This window comes from Aegilops tauschii, chromosome 7 (assembly GCF_002575655.3).
Source record: "Aegilops tauschii subsp. strangulata cultivar AL8/78 chromosome 7, Aet v6.0, whole genome shotgun sequence".
Taxonomy (NCBI): Eukaryota; Viridiplantae; Streptophyta; class Magnoliopsida; order Poales; family Poaceae; genus Aegilops; species Aegilops tauschii.
This window is the reverse complement of record NC_053041.3, coordinates 222,567,285-222,581,120: the sequence shown is the minus strand read 5'-3', so window position 1 is coordinate 222,581,120 and position 13,836 is coordinate 222,567,285. Positions and strand designations below refer to the sequence as shown.

The following is a 13,836-nucleotide window of genomic DNA, read 5'->3' as shown; positions in this document are numbered from 1 at the left end:
GACACCAAGTTCAATTGGACTGAGGAATGTGAAGCTAGTTTCCAGGAGTTGAAGAAACGATTGGTTACCTCACCAGTGTTGATTCTGCCAGCTCAACGCAAGGATTATGAAGTTTACTCCGACGCTTCTCGTCGAGGACTTGGAGCAGTGCTTATGCAGGAAGGAAGAGTTGTGTCATATGCTTCACGACAACTTAAACCCCATGAGAAGAATTATGCTACGCATGATTTGGAATTAGCAGCCGTGGTGCATGCATTGAAGACATGGAGACATTTTCTCATCGGAAACCATTGTGAGGTGTACACGGATCACAAGAGTTTGAAGTATATTTTCACGCAGAAGGAGTTAAATCTCGGACAGAGGAGATGGTTGGAGCTTATTAAATATTATGATATGAGATTGCATTATCACCCCGGAAAGGCTAACGTAGTAGCAGACGCGTTGAGCCGCAAGAGTCATGTCAACACCCTCATGACAAGAGAGTTACCTCAGGAATTAGCCGAGGACCTTCGCGAGTTATGTTTGGAGATAGTCCTAAGAGGCTATCTAGCGACATTGGAGATTCAGTCTACCTTGATGGAAAGGATCAGAAAAGCTCAGAAGACAGACAAGGAGATTGAAGAGATAAAGGAGAAGATGAGCAAAGGAAAAGCCAAGGGATTTCGTGAGGATGAGCACGATACCTTGTGGTTTGAGGACCGCGTATATGTACCAAATGATCCGGAGATCAGGAAGTTGATTTTGCAAGAAGCCCATGATTCACCGTACTCGATTCACCCAGGAAATACCAAGATGTATTTGGATTTGAAGAATACTTTCTGGTGGACCGGAATGAAGAAGGATATTGCGGAATACGTAGCAGTTTGTGATGTATGTCAGAGAGTGAAGGCAGAGCATCAGAAGCCAGCAGGACTGCTACAACCATTGCCGATACCCGAATGGAAGTGGGATAAAATAGGCATGGATTTTATCACGGGATTGCCCAGGACTAGTTCAGGCTATGACTCAATATGGGTTGTAGTCGACCGTTTGACGAAAGTGGCTCATTTCATTCCAGTGAAGACCACTTACACCAGTGCTAAGTTGGCAAAGATATACATGACCAGGATCGTATGTTTGCATGGAGTTCCGAGGACCATTGTATCAGACAGAGGAACCCAATTTACCTCAAAGTTTTGGAAGCAGTTACATGAAACATTGGGAACCAGGCTGGAATTTAGTACCGCTTTCCACCCACAGACAGATGGACAGACCGAGAGAGTCAACCAGATTTTGGAGGACATGTTGAGAGCATGTGCACTAGATTATGGATCCAGTTGGGACGACAATTTGCCATATGCGGAGTTTTCTTATAACAACAGTTATCAGACCAGTTTGAAGATGGCCCCTTTCGAAGCCTTGTACGGAAGGAGGTGTAGAACACCGTTGTTATGGGACGAAGTTGGAGACCGTCAGTTGTTTGGACCAGACTTGATTAAGGAGTCTGAACAGAAAGTAAGGTTGATTCGCGATAGGCTCAAGGTAGCCCAGTCCAGACAGAAGAGTTATGCTGATTCTAAACGAAAGGAGACAGGTTACGAAGTCGGAGACCGAGTTTATCTTCGAGTATCACCACTTCGAGGAGTGAAGCGCTTTGGAGTTAAGGGAAAGTTAGCACCCCGTTTTATCGGACCATACAGAGTTGTGGAACGTATGGGAGAAGTTGCTTACAAGCTGGAATTGCCCGAAGGATTGTCTGGAGTACATGATGTATTTCACGTTTCACAGTTGAAGAAGTGCCACGCAAAGATGGCTGAGATACCGCTGAGAGATACTGTGCCACTGGAAGCGATTCAGCTGGAAAGTGATTTGACCTATGAGGAGAAACCAGTTAAGATTCTCGAGTATGCCAGTCGAGTTACCCGCAGCAAGGTTATCAAGTTTTGCAAAGTTCAGTGGAGTCACCACACGGAGGATGAAGCCACCTGAGAGCGAGAGGAAGATCTACGGAAAGACCACTCCCACTTGTTTTCTAGCCAACCCGAATCTCGAGGGCGAGATTCATCTTAAGGGGGGTAGGTTTGTAACATCCCAAATTTTCAATTTGGTATGTTATACATAGATCATCATTGCATATCATGTTTTATTGCATTTTGACAAATCCTCGATAAATCCTAAGCAACTCAAGGACCCTCGGAGAGAGTTGGGGATTTTCTCGAATTTTCAAGTTTGATTTTCATCAAATAATAAGACGAGGATTTTGGTTTTAATTATTTTCTCTCCGGAAAATATTTCATTTTAAAAATAAACGAGAGGAGAAAATATGGCTTCTTCAAAACAATTGAAATACTGGAGGTAAAATGTTAAAATCATTTATTGGAATTTATTTGGGTTTTATTTGAAATTTCTATTGCATTAAAAATATTGCATGTTTTCAAAATATTTATTTTGTGTTAAAAAAATGTTCACCCTATTCTAGATTTTCTAACTAGACGGGAAAAATTTATTTTATATTTTTCTGATTTTTATTTAGTTTTCTGTGAATTATTTTCCGCGGAACTTATTTAAAAAAAAAAGGACGCGCGCGCCCGCTGGGCCGAGCCCAGGCCGCCGGCCCACCCCCGCGCCCCTCTCCTCTCCCCGCACGACGCCGCCTTCGCCGTGTCCATGGCGGACACGGGAAGCCCCGCCGCCGCACCTTGCCCCCTCCCCAAGCTGCTGCCCCCCCTTCCTATTTATACCCCCCCTCTCTCTCTCATCTAGTTCGCCGCCGCCGCCCGCCTTGCCCTCGCCGCCGCCGCCGGAAGCCGAGCCGCCGCCGCCGCCGTTCGTCGCCGGAGCCGCGCCCCTCGCCGCCCCTTGCCCCCTCGCCCTCGCCCGCACTCCCCGCCGCACCCGCCGCCCCGCCGGAGCCTCGCCGGAGCCGCCCCGACGAGGTACTGCCTCGCTGCCGTTCGTCGTTGCCGGTTTTTGTTAAAAAAAACCCTTCGTTTAAAAAAAAACCCCTAGATCGGTTTTTTTCGGTTTTATTATTTTGCGAGCGTTCACCGAACCGTTCGTTTCAACGAACGCGTTCGTCGGTTTTTTCTCTGTTAACGAACGTCCGTTCTTTAAGCGTTCGTCCGTTTTTCTTTTTCGTCGGATTTTTCTACGATTATCTCAGATTCGATTTCTGAACGAATCTTCGTTTCTGTTTAACTTCTCGCTCGTTTATCGGAATCAGGCGATTCAAACGCCTAGAGTTTCGTCTCGAATTTCTCTTTCCGTTTAACCTACTCAAACAAGTTTTTGCTACAGTAAAATTTGACCTAGATCCAGATTAGTAAACGAAGCTACTTTCTTTCGCCGTTTGATTTTCGTTGCTTCTTTCGAGTTGATTCTTTTTGCAAACCGGAGTTCCTAAGTTGAACTTTCTGGTTGGATCTTTCATTCGAGCTTTACCTGTGCATTAGATGAGTACTGATTGTATGCTTGTTTGTTTGCGATAGAGTACCCGGAGTGTGCCGCTTGTTACTTCGAATCGCTAGGTTTTGCGGATCATCAGCAAGGCAAGTAACACTTTGATCATACTTTTCATACCCAGTTTTATTGAATTAGATCTTTTCCTCAAACACTTGCATGATTAGGATCTAATTAAATTGTGGGTATTGGGAAGTAGTTGAGGTAGAACCTATTACCCGTTTTATTATCAAACCCTTGGGAGTTACTTCTGCGTTGCTATTACTATTGCCATGCTATGCTCGTAGACGTGGATTGGGTTTGAGTGAAATTCATGACAGATGTGAGATTGATATTAATGGTTTACTTAAGGTGGCAACTAAAACTCACATCTGGGTGGATTGAGGTACCTGGGTATTCCAGGATTTGCTTGTTTTTCTTTTGGACCGCCACCCAGGTTCAAAGGGATCATGAGATTATTCCTGCTAGAAACTTCCGTGTGCAGCCGCAAGCTATTATGGGCTCTAGCATAGTTGATTAAGCTGTGTGAACTCTTACAGTGGTAGACTAGCAGATGTAGGGGAAAGTAGGTGTAACTGTCTACCCATACGTAAGGTGCAAACACTTCCGAAAGACTGTGTCTTGGTCATCCGTTACTCAAACATCATGTAATGCGAGTAATCCAACGGAGGAGATCAAGTCTTGTGGGGAAAAGTGCACAAACCTCTGCAGAGTGTACAAACTAATCATGGTTAGCCGAGTCCCCGGTTATGGACATCTTGAGTATCTAGTACTTGGATTATCATGTGAATCTCATCACTATGTTACTTCTAATTAATTTTGTTGGGTTATTGATGACTTCTAATTGGGATTGAGATGCTGTCAACCATCTCAATGTTTCACAACCACCATGATAGTTAAATAAAATTTATTCCTTTGATGTAGGATAAAATTGGCTTTTCGCAAAATTGTAACCATAGAGCTTTCCACCAGCCATATATGCATGTAGTATAGCATTGCTATTGTTCATTACTCTCTATGTGTTACATTGCCAGCATATTCTATGTGCTGACCCGTTTCCGGGCTGCAACGTTTCATGTTGCAGACTTTTCAAACGACGAGTAAGGTGCCTTAGGTCATGGTCTTATACTCAGTGATGCCGCTGGAGTTGATGGACTCACTTATCTTCCAAGTCTTCCGCTGTTATCGTATTAGATGGCCTTAAGCCATGTTTATCATACTTAATCTCTTCGGAGATATTCGATGTAATAAGTGTGTGATTGCTACTCTGTTATAAATCCTTCATTTGTACTGTGCGTGTCAGCATTACTGATCCAGGGATGACACTGGTGCACAGCAGCACAGACCATTTGAGGTCTGGTCGCTACATAATCCATACATGCATTTAACATATAATATGAAGAATTTGAAATGCATGATGAAATATGGTGACTGATGTAATTCAGCATGCGTGCATTAACATATAAGAGGAATAAGCGTGCCATCTACGATGTCGACCGCGCTCAAGTCGTTGCTCGCTAGGAAGCGGAAGCCGCGGAGGCGCAGCTGCAGGCGATCGCAGAGGAGAACATAGCCAGTTGCGCCTCCTACGCACCGTCGATGAACCATCAGTCGGCCCAGTGGGACGACGACGGCCAAGGCGCTACCATTTCCCTCGTGGACCTCACGTCCATGGGCGACGGACAAGGCGTGGACTACTCCGAGGATGAGTAGGCCACGAGAGGCGACGGGGTCTGGTGTCCCATTTGGGTCGGTCCGTCTTCCGTGTTCTACTCTTCCTAGCCGGAGACCGCACCTTAACTTCATCGGTCTTATCGCCGGTGCTCATGGAGACAGCGGAAGGAGGACGACACGTGCTTGGACGCTAGGTGCCGTCGCCGCAGGATAGGTTTAGGGGCGGGTCTTTTTTTGTTCTAAATATTCAAAATGTAGTTAAATCCGCCGTGTTTGTATGAAATCCGTCATGTTTGTACGAAATCTGGCATTTTGCATGAATTCCATCAGGTTTGTTAAAAAATAGTTTGAAATGTATGCGGCTAGCGTTGGATGTCGACCTCCTGCATCCATGTCCATGGACTGATCCCCCCTTTCCGCGGACGAATGCAGATGGATGCGGGAGGTTTTTTGCGGGTTGCTGTTGGAGATGTCGTAAGGAAGCTTCAGCTGTAGAGAATGTTGCTACATACTCAAATGTACTACCGCTGAATGAATAAGGGCAACTCCAACGCATGACCCCAAACGGACGTCCGTTCTGTCCAAATTTCGTCCGTTTGGGGGTGGTGATGGGGCGGCATCCGTTCGGATTTCTGGATGCGCCGGCCGTGCGCCCCGTGCGCCCAGCGCACGGCCGGATCTCGTCAGATACGCTCCAAACCCGGCCGCCGGATGCGCTAAAATCAGGCGCCCAGGGTTGGACAGCTCGGGGTGTTGAGAAAACAAGGGCTGCGACAAGGGTAGTGGGCGAGCGCGTGGCCGTGCTGGACAGCTATGTAGCCGAGAAAAATGGCGGCGACAGCAAGGGACGAGAGGGGTAGTGGGCGGGGGTGCGGCTGGAGTAAGGGGAGGAAAATGGAAAAAGGGGCGCATGTGTCCCTAACGGGCAGGCCAGGGGAGGACATGGGCATGCCGCGCACGTGCACGCGTCCATTTGGCCGCAAACACGGCCCAGAATTGGGCCAGGAATTGGTTAAAAGCGGACCGAAAACGAACATTGGTTCGTTTGATCCTTGCGTTGGGCCATCTGTTCTGTTAGTTTACACTAACACGGATGCAGCCGGACCATTTAAGGTCATGTGCCGGAGTTGCCCTGAAATCCATATAGCGGAGTTTAAAAAGAGAAAAACACGGGAGGCCACGGCCGAAGCAACCAGGAAAAGGGCTCACCGGTTCACAAGATAGAAATGTCGTACTGATATTTTTTTCTTTACATTTAGTGAGTCGCCCCGATAAAAAAGAAAAATAATCACTGCCAATGTTTCATATAACTCAATCAGACGCCCGTAATACTTCCCTGCAGCGAGACCTGTACATCAATTGCTCGTGATGAAGGCCCCTGGCTGGGTACTCGAGGACATCGATGGATGGATGCGTGCGTTTTTCTGGGCTGGGAAAGATCAAGTGAACGGAGGTCAATGCTTAGTGGCATGGAGCGCGATCTGCAAGCCGACTTGTTTCGGAGGCCTGGGAGTGAAAAATTTGAGTCTGCAAGCACTAGCACTTAGGGTGCGATGGGAGTGGATGCGGCGCACAGATCCGCAAAGGCCATGGCACGGGCTAGGGCTTATGGTGGATGATGACGCCAGGCAAGTATTCGACAGCCTGGTGCAAATCACAGTGGGCAAAGGAGACAAGGTTCTTTTTTGGAGGGATAGGTGGATCCATGGATTTTCCGTCAGGGACATAGCGCCCATGCTGGTGGCTGGAGTGGAAAAAAGGGTCAAAAACTCCCGCACGGTGGCCCAGGCCTTGATCGGTGAAAGGTGGGCACTCGATGTTCAACCGCAGACATCTTTCGGAGCACTGCTACAAACAGTTCACTTGAGGCATGCTATCGCGACAGTGCCTAGAGATGCGCAAATGGAGGACACATTCTCTTGGCCGCATGATCCATCGGGTATATACACGGCGAGATCCACTTACATGAGGCTCAACCAAGGAGCGATCGGATCGCCTACAGCTGCGGCGATATGGCGTAGTTGGGCGCCGTTGAAGTGCAAGATCTTTGCCTGGCTCGCGGTGCAGCACGGATTATGGACATCCGACAGACGGGCACGACATGGACAACCCCTCGCCTTGCTACACTTGTCTGCAGGACGAGGATACGGTCGAGCATATCGTGGTGCAATGTGTTTACGCAAGACAGGTGTAGCACACGTGTTTTGACTCCCTGCAAATCAACATCCCCCCCTAACAGAACGGACACATTTGCCGAATGGTGGCTAAGGGCACGAGCTGGCTTTCAAGGGAAACACAAATGAGGCTTTGATTCAGTCGTCATTGCCGCAACTTAGTTGTTATAGAAGCAGAGGAACGCTAAGGTGTTCAACCGACCGGAACAAGTCAAGGACTGCAATGAGTTAGCTAGAGCCATCCTTGACGAAATTCATGACTGGCACAGTGCAGGTGTAGGTGTGGGTGGATTAGATCATTTTGTGAGAGATCACGATTGATCTTCTTGTAGGTGTGTGTGGGTGCTCGGGTGATCGATGTTCGCATTGATCACACGAATCTTGTAATTTTTTCTCCCTTCTATAAAAATATGGTACGTCATTGGCGTACTCTCGAAAAAAAAGACTTCCCCGCAAAAAAAAAGCGCCCGTAAGACCGTAATCTTTCTCCTTAGATGAAGACTGCAAGAGTTAAAGTTAAGAATAGTGGTTAATCAACTGAGCCCTTGCTTAAGGTATGATGGGTCCGACGTGTCAGCGCGCACTTTATTAGACCGCACGGTGTGCCGCATTATCTGTCACGCTAAAGCACCGTACCATCCAACATGGATGCCTGGGAGAACATGACAGATAAACAATTCCGCTGGACAATGACATGTGGGCCGAGCGCCATAATATTTTTCCAATTAATTCGGCCCACTTTCCAGAGGAGACCCCCTCGAAACCTCAGAATTGCCCAATCGGGCTTGGTACACGATGCTTCCATTTCCGAAGATTTAAAAAAGCGAACCAGATAAAGAAAGTGGGCAGAAAAATGGGGGAGAAAAAGACGAAAAGATGGGGGCCGAACCAGAACCAAAACCTAGACGAACCACACAGAGATAGATAGGCAGAGAGGGGAAGGGAATAGGCGGGCGGGACGAGGCCAAAACAGACCAACCAAACCCTAGCGCACCTCACCGTCCATGGAGGCGGCGCTATGAGCCCTCGCCGTGGTCACCGCGTCGACGTGGCAGCGATTGGGCGGAGGGGAGGCGGATGGCGGCCAGATCGGACGATCCCGATGTCTCGCCGGAGTCGTCGTCGCCGGCGGCGGCGGTCGGCGGCGAGATCTGGGGGACTCTCGAGGAGCTGCTGCTGGCGTGCGCCGTAAGTCGCCACGGCACCTCGAGCTGGGAGTCGGTGGCGTCGGAGGTGCAGTCGCGCAGCCCCTCCGCCGCCGCGCGCCTCACGCCCACCAGCTGCCGCCTCCGTTTCCGCCTCCTTCACCGTCGTTTCGCCGCCGGCGCCGACGTGGACGGAGGCGGGGAACCTGACCCAAACGCGGCCGTGTCCGACGCGTGGGTGGATGAGCTCAGGAAGTTGCGGGTCGCCGAGCTCCGCCGCGAGGTCGAGCGATACGATCTCTCGATCGGGTAAAAAATAACAGCCAGAAAATAAAAAAGAAACATCAAACTCCTTTAGTTTCATCCTGTTCGTCCAGTGCGGCCTCTCGTGGGCCGTCCGATGCTGATCTGTCGGTCGCTGTTTATTTTTCTTTGAAAAAAAATGCTCATTATTTATTTCCGTTTGCACGGCCAGGTCATTGCAATCAAAGGTGAAACGGCTGAAGGAGGAACGGGAGAGGAGCCTCTCCGGCGAGACCACGCCGGCGTTGAAGGATGAACGGGAGACAGGGAACGAGTCGCCGGAGGAGGCCGGCGGTGAGAACGGCCTCTCCGGCGAGGCGTCCGCCCGGTCATGCAAGGAGTCCAACTCCTCAGATCTGAAGCCACCGCCGGGGCACGACTCTGGCGGTGCCGCCGCCGACGGCGATGCGGAGGTGAAGGATGAGCCGGCCGCCGGCGAGATGGCCGCGAAGGATGAGGCCTCCGGCGAGTCGGCGGCCGGGTCGAAGGAAGCCGACGCGGTGAAGGAGAGCAGCGACGTGCAGAGCTCGGCCAGCCCGTCCCGTAAACGGCGTCGCCGGCTGCGGAAGGTAGGCGGTGGCGACGTGGCTTCCACGTCGGCGCCCGTGCCCCTCCCCGCCGCGGTGGCCGAGCCGCTCCTCGCCTTCCTCCAGTCGGTCCGGACCAGCAAGTCCGGCGCCGTGTTCGAGCGGCGGCTCGAGAGCCAGGTAAAGAATTTCTCTCGTTTTCTTTTCTTTTCCCGGAAGAAATCTCTTATTTACCATTTCCCACCTTCCTTACCCTCGGTAAAAAAAAGGCACAAATGCTCAATTCATCATCTTGTTCAGCTAAATAATTATCTCCATTAATTAAGCAAATTAATAATAAATAATTCAATCTTTGTGCCACATCGAGATCCGTTGGCCGGCAGTACGTAATCACGGAACGATTATTTTGATTATTAGGCAACAAAAAATACAACCGCGACCATACACGTTTGCGTTGCTTCCAAACTGGAACAACCCCTCTACACATCTTCGTCGAGGGAGATGAGCACTTGGAATCTGGCTGTTCGCACGGTCTCGTTCGTTACGTACTGGCACGAACGCGGTCGATCTGGACCGTCCAACACGGGGTGAGCTGGAGATAGGCCGGGCAGGCGGTGCGCGTGGCCTTGTGGTGGGGCCCCCGTCCCAAATACCGATGTCTTCGTTGGAGATGCTGGTGGGCCATCCGTGTCGGCCACTTGGTACTAGTTGCCGCCTGCCCCCGCCAGAGAATACAATCCAATCTAACCTTCTCCTCCAAATTGGCTGCTATTTTCTCCACAAGGAAAATGGGGAACTAATCGTGGTCTCACATGCGCGCTGTGTCGGGTTTCCTATTTGAAACTAATTTTCTTCCTAACTTTTTCTTTCCTATCGTAAAATAATCGTTGGTGCCTCTCTCTCTTTCTCTGCTCACCGACCCACCGAAATTATGTGCAGGAGAGCGGCAAGTACAAGGGCACCATCAGGCGCCACGTGGACCTGGAGATGATCAGATCCAGGCTGGAATCCGGTGGGGCCGCTGGCGGGCCGGACAGCGCGTGCTACGCGTCAGCCTCCGAGTTCTACCGGGACCTGCTGCTGCTATGCGCCAACGCTCTCGTCTTCTTCCCGCGTGGCTCGCCAGAGCACGCCGCCGCGACCAGGACTCGCGCGCTCGTCTCCAAGCGCATCTCCGCGACTCTCCAGAGGGACGGCCTAGGGACGGCGGGGAAAGCTGCTGCCCTGGTCGGTGGTGGCTCCTCGGCGGACGGCGCCAAGAAGGCCAAGGCGGATGCCGAGGTCGCCGGTTCGCTCCTCGAGAAGGCCGCGCCGATCATTGTTTGCCGGAAGCGGAGCTCCATTGCGAAGGCTGCTGCTGCTAACAAGGAGAAAGTGGAGAAGGAGGACACGGATGAAGATGAGGAGTTCGACGAGGGAAAGAAGAAGGGAAGCGCCAAGGACAAAGCCAGGGGTATGAGGACCAACAAGGGTCGGGCTCCTGTCAGGAACGCAGCTCCAAATCAGAAAACGGGGAAGGCTTCGGAGAGTGCTGCAGCTGACGAAAGGACGAAGAAATCTGACAAGATGGGTGGCAGCGGCAGCGGTGGCAAGGCGGCGGCAGCAGCAGGTGGCGTCATCAAGAAGCGGAATGCGGTGGACTTCCTGAAGCGGATGAAGCAGAACTCAGTGCCGTCAACGGAGAGAGTGTCGTTGCTAGAGACACTGAAACTCTCTGCGACAGAACAGAAGAAGGCTGCCAAGGCTGATGGCCGGAAAGAGCCGGGCAGCTCCTCCGGCTCCAAGAAGGCTGCCGAGACAGCGTCAGGAGGGAGGAGAAGCGTTGGCCGGCCGCCGAAACGGGCCGCTGCGCCTCCGACGCCTCCACCATCCAAGAGGGCGAAGGACGACCGGCCGACGAGGAAGCGCGGGAAAAAGTGAGCGAGTGGGAGACATCAGGAAGCGACGGAGTCTCAGCTGTGTGTACATGTTGTAGGGTAGGAGCTCCTGGGTCTTTTGATTCCAGTGTTGTAGGAAATGGCGCGATGGATGGGTTCTAGGAGTTTTTCTTTTGGACGGGGGATGTACGAAACTGACTTGCGCGCGTCTCTCCGCTCGTGGGACTCGGGGAAACAGTGTTCCCCTTCGAACTGTTGTCCTGTATGTTTTGGACTAGAATTTGGAAGATTTATATAGAGAAAATGCACTGGCGGTACTTGAACTTGAGAAGAAAGCACACTTTGGTCACTGTAATTCAAAATACGACCAATACGGTCACTCAATACGCTTGCACGTGATTGCACGGTCACTGTTCATCGGTCGCCGCTCCATTTGACCAATCCGAGGCCAATCCGAGGCGATAGCTGGCGTTTGCGGGGGTTCTCCTGGGCTTTTTACAAGGAAACCCTTGGCTGGTTCTGTAATTCCTCCAGCTCCTTGTCCATTCGGCTTCGATCATAACGAGACGGGAGGAGGTGAAAGGGGAGGAGGGAAGGGCGATCGTCGGCGGCACCGCACCGGACCACCACCACCGGAGTCACCGCACAAGGGCGAGAGGCGCCGCGCAGGCGCGGCGCATCTCATCGCTGGAGCTGTTTCGTCGCGATGTCGCCTGTTCGTCGCCCCGATGGCGCTCCGCCGCCCAACTACAGTAAGCCCTCACATCGCCCCGCCATGGTTCTTGCGCTGTAAGCTACAGGGTTGAAATTTAGAGATGGGCATTGTGGACGGTGTGCTTGTTAGTCAGATATGCCCATCTGTATTTTGGAGATTTGCCTAGGGTTTTCGACCATGATTTGGGGGTTTCTGCCTATAGGGTTTTGGGTTTGGAGAAGGTGGCTGTTTGTAGGTTATTTGGTGCTGTAAGGTGCTATATTTTGGTGCATGTTGAAGATGTTGGTTGTATAGGTGAATTACATACCGAAAGTTGGTATCTTGCATCTATTTCTTGCAGTTTATGTGGAACAGAAATTCTGAAACTCTGTTTTGCTCTGTTTTCATGTATGCAGACAAGCGCAGCAGGAAGTTTTCAGTGTAGTTTAACCATGGTGGTTATTTCCTTGGGCAAGGTACCAATCGTTCATATGTCAATGGTCATCAACTGTGGTACGATGAAGTAGATGCAGATACTTGGTCTCCAATCATGGTTGAAAACCTAGTTGAAGAGATAGGATATGAGATGGCAGGCAGGCTGAAGGTATATTACTGCATTCCCATTCTGTCAATCAATAGGAATGGGTTGAGAGAAATCAGAGGAGATAGTGACACAGATCAGATGCTCACATTTGTATCAATTGGGCATTACTCATTTAGTTTGTATCTTGACCATGAGGACAGTTTGAATGCTAACCTGACAGAAGATGATGTGGTCAATTTCCCAATAAGGCAGCTACCTCAAGTGTTTAGTCCTTCCAAGAGTAAACCAAATGAGCCAGAAATTGCAGATATTGATGTTGATACTGAAGATGCAAATGTGACACACCCAATTCCTATACAGGTAGTGTATCCTCCAGAGCATGCAGCAGATGATGGTGTAAGCAAGTATGTGTTTGCAAAAAGGAAAGCATCTGATGGCAGTGAAGATGTTAGTGTGGAGGAGCCAGCTGTGATTCAGACAGCAAGAAATGGTGATGAAGATGCTGTTGAAGGTCAAGGTGAAGGTGTTAGTGTGGAGGAGCCAGCTATGACTCAGACAGCAAGAAATGGTGATGATGATGATGTTGAAGGTCTAGGTGAAGGTGTTAGAGCAAGATACTTAAAAAGGAAAAACAAACAATGCAACTCATTTGGAGCAGCTAGTTATGAAATGGAAACAAATGAGAGTGATTCAGATGACTCTGACTTTGATCCTGGGGCCATAGTGGACAGTGATTATGATATTAGTGATGGTGATGATGATCTGTATGCTGATAATGTGGATATGGATGAGCCTGAAGACAGAAAGTTGAAAGAGAAGCAGAAGGAACAAAAAAAGAAAGTGTCTATTCAAGGAAATGAGAAAGAAGCACATGAGCCAGTAGCACATGATCCTGAAGATGAGTTGTATGAGTCAGAAGGAGATGACTTGTGGGCCCCTGACTCAGATGATGAAGAAATTTACATGAAGTTCAAGGCATTTAGAAATGAGGACCTACACTGCCCCAAATTTCATGTTGGGCAAGTCTTCCAGATTGTTGAGTTACTAAGGAAAGCAATCAAGGAATACAGTTGCAAGAACAGAGTTGATGTGAAGCTCCCTGTAAATGACAAGAAAGGGTGAAGGCAACTTGTGATGAGGATTGTACTTGGTACCTTTGGGCCTCTTATGATAGTAGGACAAAGTGTTTCATGGTCAAGAAATATGTACATGAACACACATGTACCAAGAAGTGGAAGATCAAGGCTTTCACTGCTCCTTTCTTAGCACACAAGTACCTTGAGAGCTTTAGAGCTGACCAAGATATGAATCTGAGGAACTTTTCAAGAGTAGTTCAGAAGGAATGGCATATGACACCATCTAGGATCAAATTGCAAAGAGCTAGAAGGATAGCAATGAAGATTATATATGGTGATGAAGAGGCCCAGTACAATATGTTGTGGGACTATGGAAATGAACTT

General features: G+C 49.7%; 1 protein-coding gene across 1 annotated transcript; it reads left to right on the top strand.

Moving 5' to 3' along the window:
* The first annotated feature begins 8,169 nt into the window (after positions 1 to 8,169).
* LOC109761475 (uncharacterized) lies at positions 8,170 to 11,473 on the top strand. The gene is made up of 3 exons (XM_020320289.4): positions 8,170 to 8,740; positions 8,907 to 9,441; positions 10,201 to 11,473. Exons 1-3 carry the CDS (start codon positions 8,364 to 8,366, stop codon positions 11,179 to 11,181), a joined length of 1,893 nt encoding a protein of 630 aa, XP_020175878.1. The 5' UTR covers positions 8,170 to 8,363; the 3' UTR covers positions 11,182 to 11,473.
* The last annotated feature ends 2,363 nt before the right edge of the window (positions 11,474 to 13,836 follow it).